This window comes from Rhincodon typus, chromosome 31 (genome assembly GCF_021869965.1).
Source record: "Rhincodon typus isolate 14 chromosome 31, sRhiTyp1.1, whole genome shotgun sequence".
Taxonomy (NCBI): Eukaryota; Metazoa; Chordata; class Chondrichthyes; order Orectolobiformes; family Rhincodontidae; genus Rhincodon; species Rhincodon typus.
The window spans coordinates 28,602,231-28,614,281 of NC_063362.1; the positions used below are offsets into that span (position 1 = coordinate 28,602,231).

Genomic DNA, 12,051 nt, shown 5'->3' on the forward strand with positions numbered 1-12,051 from the left:
TCAGATTCTCCAGCATCTGCAGTTCCTACTATCTCTGAAATAATTTTAACCCCACTGCGAAGCCTGTTCTAAGGATGCCTACCTTGAAGAAGTTACCCTCCTCCCTCCGGAAAGACCTCAGTGGATCTCTCTCCCACTGCAACTCTCTCGTAATCTCTCCGGCCCTGAAACTGCTTGACCACGCCCTGAAGCAAACCAGGTACTACAGCCACATTACCTTTCTTAGTACATGCCTACGGAACCGGATCATCCCCAATGGACTACAGTCCACATATAGGCCTTCCCAACTTGGCCCCAACCGTGACAATGTCTACATTCAGAACCTTGAGATCCTTCAAAAACGTTTCTCCCTGTGACTCCTGAAACATTTCTGAAGAAGGGTCTAGGCCGGAAACGTCAGCTTTCCTGCTCCTCTGATGCTGCTTGGCCTGCTGTATTCATCCAGCTCTACACCTTGTTATCTCAGATTCTCCGGCATCTGCAGTTCCTACTATTCCTGCACTCTCTGCCTACTTCCTTTGCCTTTCTTGGTGGTCACCCTGCTACTCTCTGCCCACACCTTAGGCATGACCACCTCACTAAAACTCTTAACTATGATGCACTCAGCATCTCGAATGATCCATGGATGACTGCATCCAGCTCCCTAACATGATCTCCCAGGAGTTGCAGCTGAGTGCAATTCTCACAGGGACATCAGGGACAATGGAAGTCTCCCTGAGTTCCCACATCCTGCAGGAGGAGCATCCACTGCCCTAACTACCATCTCAAACGCTGTAAGATTAAAGAGGAAAAGTTAAAAGGACTTTACCTGAGTTTACCTGTACTTTTTGCTGAGCTGCTGCTCACCAAAGCCTCCCAAGCCAACGCCTCACTTCTCACTCTGTTACCACAAATTTTCAATAACACGTCTCTCTCCCCCTTTTTCTTTTGGTTTCAATTTAGATTCTTAAATCAGGTTGTTTGATCACCCAATTTAATATCCATATTGTTTTGGTATATTTTATGACCATTTAACCTTGGGTAAAGTTTTGATCTTGACAGATTTTAGGCTTTCATAAAAAATACATGTAACAAATACATTTTCACATTGTTACCAAAGGTCAGATCTCTGATTTCTAAGTGGCAGTTGCTGATTGAAGCAACACGGCAGCTGAACCAAAGGCCTGTTATCCTTGTAATATTAATTCTTGAAATAGGAATGAATCATAAACTTGTTAATGTAGTAATTAGATTATATTAAGACTTTTTTAATTAGTTACCTATATGATTTTATGTTCTCTATTTGTAAATTTTTAGTTGATGCAGCTCTTCCAAAATGCCGTCTTATAATAGCAATCAATTTATGTTCTCACGCGTTGAATCATTTTTGTTTTACATTTAATGCAGGTCACTCACTCACCCAGTTTGTCAGGCACTGTGCGGACCATTTCCTTAACAGTGAGCACAAAGAGATTCGAATGGAAGCAGCTCGAACTTGTTCACGACTGTTAACTCCATCAGTCCATCTCATCAGTGGACATGGGCATGTTGTCAGCCAGACAGCTGTTCAGGTTGTGGCAGATGTACTTAGTAAACTCCTTGTTGTTGGAATTACTGATCCAGGTAATTACTTTTTAAAAAAAACTTGGGTGAAATTTACATTCAATAACAGAACATCATGCGGTTCAGTGAATAAAATGTTGTTGAACTCACATTTCAACTGGAATAATTTAAATAAAGTGTTTAGTTCTGATAAACTTAGTTATTTCTTGGACTTCTGCATCTCACACTGATCTTGAAACCGTGTAATACATTGGATTTTTCTAATGAGTATATTTGGGCAAGCTAGCAAAAACCTAATTAGTGCAATGAGCGTTTGTTTTAAATAGTGCAGCACTAATAAGTACCAGTGTAATTTTACAGGAGGTTTTCTGATTCTAGCAGTGATTTGATTATAACTGCAATATAGAAAGATGCATTTAGCCCATGTGAGCCCAACCATCCACTGTTTTCCTCCATCATGTTTTCAATTATCTCTCAAGTTCCTGCAATATTCTACTTGGAATTGTATTCCACTCTTTGCATAAGGATGCTCCATACTAACTTTTGTCTTTTGCTAGGTGAACCTATACCAGAGTTCCTACAAAAAAGATTACATTTGAAATAAACTTATGGGTTTACCTATCCTGTGTTATTAACAGTTGTTTATAATTTTTGGCACCTGTCAATGTGAACCTGGTGTGATAAGAAAGCCAGAGCACATAGTGAAACCTTTTGTATTGTTCAGTACATTTTACATTTTAAGGATGAACTAACAATGAAGGAAACTTATCTACAATTTTGCTATTACAGCCTTCTATTTTTAAACAATAAACTTCTTTTAAGCATGAAACTGTATTTATAACTGTAACTATGTATAACAAATAAATGATATTACAATCCTTGCCAGTTTTGGATAAATAGTATTTTTGATGCTTCATCTAATTCCTAATTTAAGGAGAAAAGTCAACTTTTCCCTTTCATTTACTCAGATCCTGATATTCGTTACTGTGTGCTGGCCTCTTTAGATGAGCGATTTGATGCTCATTTAGCCCAGGCTGAGAACCTGCAAGCTCTTTTTGTGGCATTGAATGACGAAGTGTTTGAAATTCGAGAGCTTGCCATCTGCACTATCGGTAGACTGAGCAGCATGAATCCTGCATTTGTTATGCCTTTTCTTCGCAAAATGCTGATACAGGTAAGTATTTATTATTATTGTTTGCGAGTACTTATAATAAGGGACCACATTTTTCCTTTATAATCTGGATTGGAAGTTGGACTACTATATAGCTGAAATACCAGAAATGTTTTGCAACTTGAGGAAAAAGAAAAATCAAATGGTATGCATTTTTAACTGTGGAAGGTAGTGTTACTGTTGGATCAGTGAGATTGATACATTATTGTGTCAGTCCCACCAGGAATTTTTGAGTGAATAGAAAGTTCCCTGCTGACAGTGCTTGGATTGGTTGAGTGTACCTGGTTACAAATCCATAAGTGCAGAGTAGCCAGAGACCTCCAAAACTAGCAAACTAAAATAATCATTTCCTCCTCTTCTCCTGGTGTGAGTGGAAGGACAAAGAAAGTTTAAAAGAGAATTCTAACAATAAGAGACCTAGGTCCACCAGATCAACCACTGAAATGAATAGCCATTGCTTTAAAGACACCTGTATATTATCATTACTGAAATCAAAAGGAACTGTGGCAGACATTTGCTGCTAGACAGGCAACAGAACTGGCTGACGATAACAAATTGATTCATAAAACAAAGCCGTTTTTTTCCATCATGCATATAAACCATAGAAGTATAGAGGATGGGAGAGCGAAAGGAACACAAGTAGCCAGGATAAAGAAAGAATAGCTGGGAATGCCACAAGATTCCCTCATCAGATCAGAAAGGAAGATGCTGAGGGTGGAGCTGAAAATCAAAGGGCTAACTGGAACAGCTTCAATTGAATTCCTGAAAGTTGGATGGGAAACATGTGGGACTTAGTGGGGTTCGTAAGAGTGCGTCTGAAGAACAAACTCACAAGGAACATACCATGGATCAAAAGGTAGCTTTAACTACAACCAAGAGCCTGGAGGTAAATACTGCATGCAGGTGAGGTGAATAAGATAGTTATGAAAAATGAAGAGTTTTTATCAAAAGGAACGATTGCCCCATTTTTCTTCAAATGATGCATGTACTATAATAAGAACTGCAAGAGTTACTCAAATTCTTGCTGCATAAGAACTTAGTTTTCCCTTCAGAGCATGCAATGAAAGCCAAAGTGCTGGTAAACAGGACAAGTGAAGAGTGTATCCTGGTTCTGTTGTACGAAGTGCAACTGGAGTGTGACTTGTTGTCCAGAAATGGTAGCAAGTATTGTTAAGAAATCAGCTGTTGACTTCTCAATGGTATGGCTGGAGTGAAAGTTATAGCTTTGTTATGGGCTACAAACTTATAACCAATAATCTCAGAAACCCTGGGTGAGGTTAGAAAGATGGGACAGTTGCAAGAGCGTTTTTGAGTTATTTTTACATTGTGTGTTTTTTAAAATTCATTACTGAGGGTGCCTCTGGCTAGGCCAGTATTTATTGCTCATCCTCATTGCACAGAAAACAGTTGAGAGTCAACCACATTACTGTGGGTCTGGAGTCACGTGTAGGCCAAACCAGGTAAGGATGGCACTTTCCTGCTCTAAAGGACATTAGTAAACCAGATGGGCTTTCCCTCACAATCGACAACAGATTCATGGCTATTGTTAGACTCTTTACTTTTAGTTTTTTATTGAATTCACATTCCACTAACTGCTGTGGCAGGATTCAAACTCTGATCCCCAGAATATTGCCTGGGTCTCTGGATTAACAGTCCAGCAATAATAACACCAGGCCATCATCTCTGGCAATTGCGTCACACAAACATGTTAAATTGATAACAACTAGACAGGATGGTAAAAAAGAACAAGTATGACAGGTGATATGAGTATTGGAGAATCACCGGGACAGTGTGTGTGAAGTAGGAGGAGAGTTCTCAAATTGAATCTCCATATTTCAACAAGCCAATACTAAAATACTGCAATGGTTAGGTAGTATATTTTGTACTTAAACCTATAGATATACACCTAGATGTACGATGTTAGCCATGGATATTGATGTAAGGGAATCAGTGCCAATGCAACAAAACCTTACCAGTTAAGTCCAGACAAACAGCTCATGTAGAAATGGAGATTCAGTACTTGTAAGAAAATCACTTGATTGAACCTTGCCAAGTTAGTTGGCATTCACCAGTGATGTTAGTTCCTAAACTGGATGGGTTAACTAGATTGACTACAAAACTAAATGCTGTAACAAAAACAGATTCATAGTGAATTCCTCGGTTAGAAGATTGTACTGATAAATTTGGCAGTGCCTTGATCCTTTCTAAAGTTGATCTAATGAAGGGATACTGGCAAGTAGCATTAACGTCTAAAGGTAAAGATAAATCAGCCTGTGATGTAACCCTTTTGGGGTAATAATGTCCAGTCATTTCATTCGAGTTTTAAAAATGCCCCAGCTGCATTCCAAAGATTGATATATCGAGTAATTTAAATCAATTTAATAGCAGAGCACTTGGAAAACAGTGACAGGATCAGACAGAGTCAACATGAATGTATGAAAGGGATACCATGTTTGACAAATCTACTGGAATTCTTCGAGGATGTAACTAATGAAGTTGATGAGGGGCCAACAGTGAATGTGGTTTCTTCAGACTTTGAGAAGTTCCACAAAGGAGATTAGAATGTAAAATGAAAACTCATAGGTTGGGGTTAGTGTATTGAGATGGTTGGAAAATTGGCATACAGGAAACAAAGTAGGAATAATCTAGTCTTTTTCTAATGGCAAGCAGTGACTAGAGGGCTACTGCAAAGATTAGTGCTATTTACAATATGTATCAGTGATTTAGATGAGGGAACTAAATATCTCCAAATTTGGAGATGACACTAAACTAGGTGGGAGGATGCGTAGACACTTCAGTGTGATTTGGGCAAGCTGAGTGACTGGGAAAATGTATGGAAAATATAGTTTAATATGGATAAATGTGAGGTTATCCACTTTGGGGGCAAAAGCAGGAAGGCAGATTGTCATCTGGCTATAAATTGAAATGAGGGAATGTGCATCGAGACCTGAGTGACCTTGCACACCATTTGTTGAAGGTAAGCATGGAGGTATAGCAGGTGGTAAACTAGGCAAATGGTATGTTGACTTTCATAGCAAAAGTATTTGCATACAGGAGCAGGGATGTCTTACTGCAATTACACAGGGCCTTGGTGAGATCACACCTGGGATTTGTTTACAGTTTTGGTCGTCTTACCTGAGAAAGGATATTCTTGCTACAAAGGGACTGCAGTGCAAGTTTACCAAACTGATTCCTGGGAGGTGGGACTGACAAATGAGAAGAAGTTGAATCAGTTAGGATTATATACCAGGGCGGCATGGTGGCTCAGTGGTTAGCACCTTTGCCTCACAGCACTAGAGACCCACGTTCGATTCCAGCCTTGGACAGCTGTCTGTCTGGGCGTTGCACATTCTCCCGGTGGCTGTGTGGGTTTCCTCTGGGTGCTCCAGTTTCCTCCCATAGTCCAAAAATGTGCAGGTTAGGTGGATTGGCTATGCTAAATTGCCCATAGTGTCTAGGGTAAGGGTTGGGTCTGGGTGGGATGCTCTTCAGAGGGTTGATGTGGACTCGATGGGCCTAATGGCCTGCTTCCACACTGTACGAATTCTATATTTTCCTGAGTTCAGAAGAATGAGGGGTGATCTCCTAGAAACCTACATAATTCTAACAGGACTAGGTAGGATGTTCCTGGTGGTGAGGGATTCCAGAACTGAGGTCATAACCTAAGGATATGGGATAAACCATTTAGGACTGATGAGGAGAAATTTATTTATCCAGCATTTGGTGAGCCTGTGGAATTTGCTACTATTGAAAGCAGTCGTGGCCAAAACATGTATGATTTCAAGAAGGAGTTGAATACAACACTTGGGCTCAAGGAATCAAAGGATAAGGAGGAAAAGCAGGAACAGGCTATTGATTGAGATGATCTGCCATGCTCATTATAAATAGCTGAGCAGGCTCGAAGGGCTGAATGGCCTACTGTTGCTCCTGTTTTCTATGTTGCCATGTAAGTGCCTATGTAGTTTATTTAGAAGATGTAATGTACAGTAACACCTGGGAATAACACAAAGCAATGCGAAAACTTGTTTAGCAAATACAATTATCTGGTTGAGTGATAAACGTTGCTTGCCAAGAGTAAATTTGCAAAAGGGAGGGTAACTTACTTGGAACGTATCTAGGGCAATTGTTGTTAAAACAGCAAATAAAAGACTTTGATGGAATTCCCCGTTCATAAAACTAAACAGGAGATGAGATAAGTCATGAGAATTCTGGAATCATAGATGCTGCTTGGCCTGCTGTGTTCATCCAGCCCTGCACCTTGTTCTCTCGGATTCTCCAGCATCTGCAGTTTCTACTATCCCAGAATTCTGGAATACGTGGGTTTTATCAGAAACTTGTGCTTAACTTCACCACAGTAGCTGTACTTCTAACAGATTCGTTACAGATAGAGACAAAGATGGTATGGGGTGGAAGTGGGGGGATCCTAAGTAGTAGTGAGAATTTAAGGACAAAGGAGGATGGTTCTGAAGTTAGAGAGCAAGTTAATTAGACAAGGTAGGCAAGAACAAGTCAGAGAACGAATTAACTCTAAAGATCTCCATGCAAGGAGCTTGACAGGCAAGGCAGATGAACTTGGTATGTATGAGAACTTGGGACTGGTATATCATAGTTATTGCAGAAACATAGCTGAGGGAGGGATGGTGTTAGCAGCTCAATGTTCCAGGGTTTAGATGCTACGGGAAGGATAGAAAGAGGGGGGACTAGCCTTTTTAATTACTTTGAGAGGACATTTCTGAGAGATCATCCAGTGTGAAGCTATACGAGTGGAACTCGGAAATAAGAAGGGAATGATCATCTTGATGGGATTGCATTATATGCCCCCACCCTCCCCACCACTGATAGTCAGCATGAAACTGAGGAGCAAATATGTAGAGATAGCTCATATATGTAGGAATAATAGGGTTGTAATAGTAGAGGATTTTAGCATTCCAAACGTAAACTGAGACTGCTATAGTGTTAAGGCTTGGATGGTGAGAAGCCATAGAGTCATACAGCATGGAAACAGACTCTTTGGTCCAACTCGTCCATGCCGACCAAGCTTCCCAAACTAAACTAGTCCCAATTGCCTGCATTTGGTCCATATCCCTCTTAACCTTTCCTATTCATATACCTATCCAAATGTCTTTTAAATGTTGTAACTCTATCTGCCTTTAACACTTTCTTTGGCGGTTCATTTGACATACGAACCATCCTTTGTGTGAAAAAGTTGCCCCTCAGATCCCTTTTTAAATTTTTCTCCTCTCACCTTAAAAGTATGCCCCGTAGTTTTGAACTCCCCTACCAGGACCTGATCAGATGTATCCCAGGACATTATGGGAAGCTAGGTCCCTAGCAGAAATATTTCTATCGTCTACAGCCATGGGTGAGGTGCTGGAGGATTAGAGGGTAGCTAATGTTGTACCATTATTTAAGAAAGGCTGTAAAGAGAAGCTGGAGAACTATAGACTAGTGAGTCTGACATTGGTGGGTAAGTTGTTGGAGGGGATTCTGAGAGAGAGGACTTACATGCATTTGGAGAGGCAAGGACTGATTGGGGATAGTCAACATGACTTTGTGCATGGGAAATCATTTTTCACTAACGTGATTGAAATTTTTGCGGATGTAACCAAAAAGATAAGTAAGGGCATAGCGTTGTCTACGTGGATTTTAGTTAAAAGTTTGACAAGGTTCCGTGTGGTAGACTGGTTAGTAAAGTTAGATCACATGGGATTCAGGGAGAGCTTGTCAATTGGATACAAAATTGACTTGACAGTAGGAGGAAGAGGGTAGTGGTAGAGAGTTGTTTTATCGGACTGGAGGTCTGTGAGCAGCGGTGTTCTGCTGGTCTGGATAGGCTGGGACTTTGTTCCCTGGAGCGTAGGAGGTTGAGGGGTGACTTATAGAGGTTAATAAAATCATGAAGGGCAAAGATAAGATAAATAGCAAAGGTCTCTGCTGCCTCCAGCACCAGCAACCCGGGTTCGATTCCACCCTTGGGTGACTGTGTGGAGTCTGCACATTCTCCCCATCTCTGTGTGGGTTTCCTCCGGGTGCTCTGGTTTCCTCCCACAGTCCAAAGATGTGCAGGTGAGGTAAATTGGCCATGCTAAATTGCCCCTGGTGTTCAAGGATGTGTAGAGTAGGTGGGTTACAGGGGGATGGGTCTGGGTGGAATGCTCTGAGGTTCGGTGTGGACTTGTTGGGCTGAAGGGCCGGTTTTCACACTGTAGGGATTCTATGAGGTCTTTTCCCTCGGGTGGGGGAGTTCAAAATTAGGGTTCACTTGCAAGTTCACTCGAATAGTTGACCTTCAATTATTCCAAATACAGCTAGACATCCTTTAACCCCAGAAAAGTTGGGAAAAGGCTGAGCACTACCCACCCCTCCGCCCCCATGACCACCTACCACCACCACCAAAAATCCTGACATTGATGGCTGCAAAATAGTCACAGCTGCCAATTTCACCCTGCACTCTTAAGTTTTGGGACCACTTTTTCAGATGCTAGAAAAGATGCAAATTAGAGAAAAATGAAAATACAGAACTTAGATATGTGAAAGGAAGTAATTTGGAACATGCCATTTCCCTTAAAGCTTCCAGTTTGGTGACGGTAAAAGTTACAATAAATAAAAGCTCAATTGTGAGATACTTACAGGCTGAATCCATGCACACAAACGGTCTTTCTCAGGGCGTCTCAAGAGGCAATAAACTAAAATTCTGAATGATCTTTCATTTTGGTGATCCTTTCAGTATAAATTCAGAACAGATGTTGCAATTTCAGAGACCCTATTTTGTTCTGTAACTTGTTAAATGTTTTTTCTCAAATTTCACTGATACCAATCTGTCGTTGAATGTTAGGAGGCAGACAATAGTGACCCAAAGAGGGCAAACTTTCTGAATTTTATTCTGTGTTCATATAATCTAGCCTAAAAAAGAGATATATTTAAAATTATTTGACATCCTGAGAAGAGAAGCAATAGTCATTTTCTGTGCAATAACTTTGGATTGAGGGATGTTTGAAACCTATTAGTTAACATAGAAAAAAATTGTTTGGAATAGCTCCATCATCATCATCTGATTTAGGAACTATCTTCATTTCCTAACAATGTTCGACATTGTTTCTGTGCTTGCATTCTGCAAAATGCATTAACTGTACAATTTTTCCAGAAAGTATTTTTCAAGTACTCTAGATTTTTAAGGTGATGTTTTAAAGGTCATATTTTTCCTTTTCTTGGAAGAAGTCCTGAAGTTACAGAAATTGCAATTTCACATCTGGATATTGAAATTTTAGTAGTCTTTGCCATTTGCAAAATCCTGATTTTAATGGGTTGCTGTAGGTTCTGTTACAGTGACTGCTGAGAGTTCTTTTTTGTATAGCTGAATTCATTTTTTTTGTAGCTTTGGTTAAAGTCTATACAAAACTGTCATAGAGGAGAAAGAATGTGAAGAGATTACAAATGGTTCCTCTCAATGATGTGTGTGCTTACACTGAAGCCTGCAAATACTACGTGTTCCAACTTTTGTGTCTAACTTGGTGCGATTATCTTTATTTAGAACTTTGGAATTTTTTTTTATTTGTGTGACATGAGGGTTGCTTGCAAGGCAAACATTTATTGCCCGTTTCTAATTGCCCTTGAGAAGGCAGTGTAGGTACACCCACAGTAATATTAAACAGGTAGTTAAATGTTTTTGATCTAATGAATGTAATGGAACAGAGTTCTAACAAAGGATGGTGTGCTACTCAGAGGTGAACTTGATTTTCCCATCATGGCAGAGGTTGGGATTTGGAAAGTGCTGTTGAAGGAACTTCAGCAAGTTCCTGAAATGCATCTTGTGGATGATGCGCTACTTAGAGATGGATGGACAGGCTTTCGGGAGTCAGAAATTGACATGTTGCAGAATTTCCAAACCTCTAACCTGCCCTTGTATCCATAATACTAGGATGAATGATAAAGTTCAATTTTTGATCAATAGTATTTTCAGGATGTTGTTGATGAGCAGTTTGATGATAGCAACATTGTTGAATGTTAGGAGAGACAATCTTCTTGGAGGTAGTAATTGTCTGACACTTGTGTGCTGCAAATGTTATTTGCTACTTAGCAGCTCGTGCCTGAATGTTGTCCTGGCTTTTGCATGGGGAACTGCAAACGGACTGACCATTATATATTCCTTAGCTGATATCCCAAGTTCTGACCTTATTAGAAGAAAACTTATTAATAAGCAACTAAAGATGATTGGTCCCAGGACACTCGTGTCTAACAACCATCTTCCTTTGTGCTAAGTATGACTTATGCTTATAACAGAATACTTCAAGGGCTTCCATCTTTTTTTTGTAATATTACCATCATGCAACAGCTGATATATTGAGATTTTTGTTTGTAAAGTATTAGTTTCCAACACATTTCCCAATAATTGAACTTAAATTGTATTTGAAAAATAATTTAAAGATTCAAACAAGAGCAAACTTACAGAAGTTGCATCATGAAACAGATAAGTTCCTGCAGGGTCTTGACAGGGTAGATGTGGAGGTGATGTTTTCTCTTGTGCAAGAATCTAGAACTAAGCGTCATTGTTTAAAAATTTGAAACAAAGATTGAGCAAAAAAAATCCCTCGGGATTGAGTTTTGAGGTACTGTCTTCTGAAACAGGTGGTGGTAGTGGAATGTTTGAATATATTTAGGGCAGAGGTGGATAGATGTCTTGCCCCTCAGCTCAAAATGCTTTCAATTGCTGTCAAAATGTAGAATTTGTTATTCTTTTGTCCTGGTAAATGCAGCTGTTATGGTTAGACCTTCCTAATGCAAGAGATTAAAAACGCTTTGCAGGTCACCTTGTATATCTTGCATAATATATGTACCATACCAGAACAGTTTAATACCAGAAATATAGGAGAAACTTTTGTTGTTTGATTTTGGAGCCATTATTTTGTTTGAATTCTTCTTTTTTTGATATTGATGTCTCTGTAGTCATAGATTGCCTTAATAGCCCTCTGACAGAAACTGGATGTGTGATATTGTCCATAAGTCAATCATTTGTTATCAAAATAAAAGAAAAACTTTCAGTTCATTTATAATTTCTTTGTAATTCTTTAGATTTTAACTGAGCTAGAGCACAGTGGAGTAGGCCGAAACAAAGAGCAAAGTGCCCGAATGCTGGGCCACTTGGTTTCAAATGCTCCCCGCCTTATCCGCCCGTACATGGAACCTATTCTCAAGGTAAGCAAGAGGGAATGTCTTTTTCCTACAGTGACTGTAAGTGTGAAAATTAAATTGGCATTGAACATTTTGAAACATTTTTATATTTATGTTCATTGACAAGAAAATATATATTAGATATTGAAGAAAATAGCAAATATATTTGC

The 12,051-nt window shown here is 39.6% G+C and overlaps 1 protein-coding gene across 1 annotated transcript in view; it reads left to right on the plus strand.

Annotated features, from left to right (window-relative positions):
• Nucleotides 1-12,051, plus strand: part of mtor (mechanistic target of rapamycin kinase) — a 358,206-nt gene that overhangs the window by 55,293 nt on the left and 290,862 nt on the right. Inside the window, exons 11-13 of the mRNA XM_048614903.1 lie at nucleotides 1,387-1,602; nucleotides 2,511-2,716; nucleotides 11,783-11,905. Of these exons, the coding sequence (XP_048470860.1) occupies nucleotides 1,387-1,602; nucleotides 2,511-2,716; nucleotides 11,783-11,905 (545 nt within the window). The remainder of the gene's footprint in view (nucleotides 1-1,386; nucleotides 1,603-2,510; nucleotides 2,717-11,782; nucleotides 11,906-12,051) is intronic.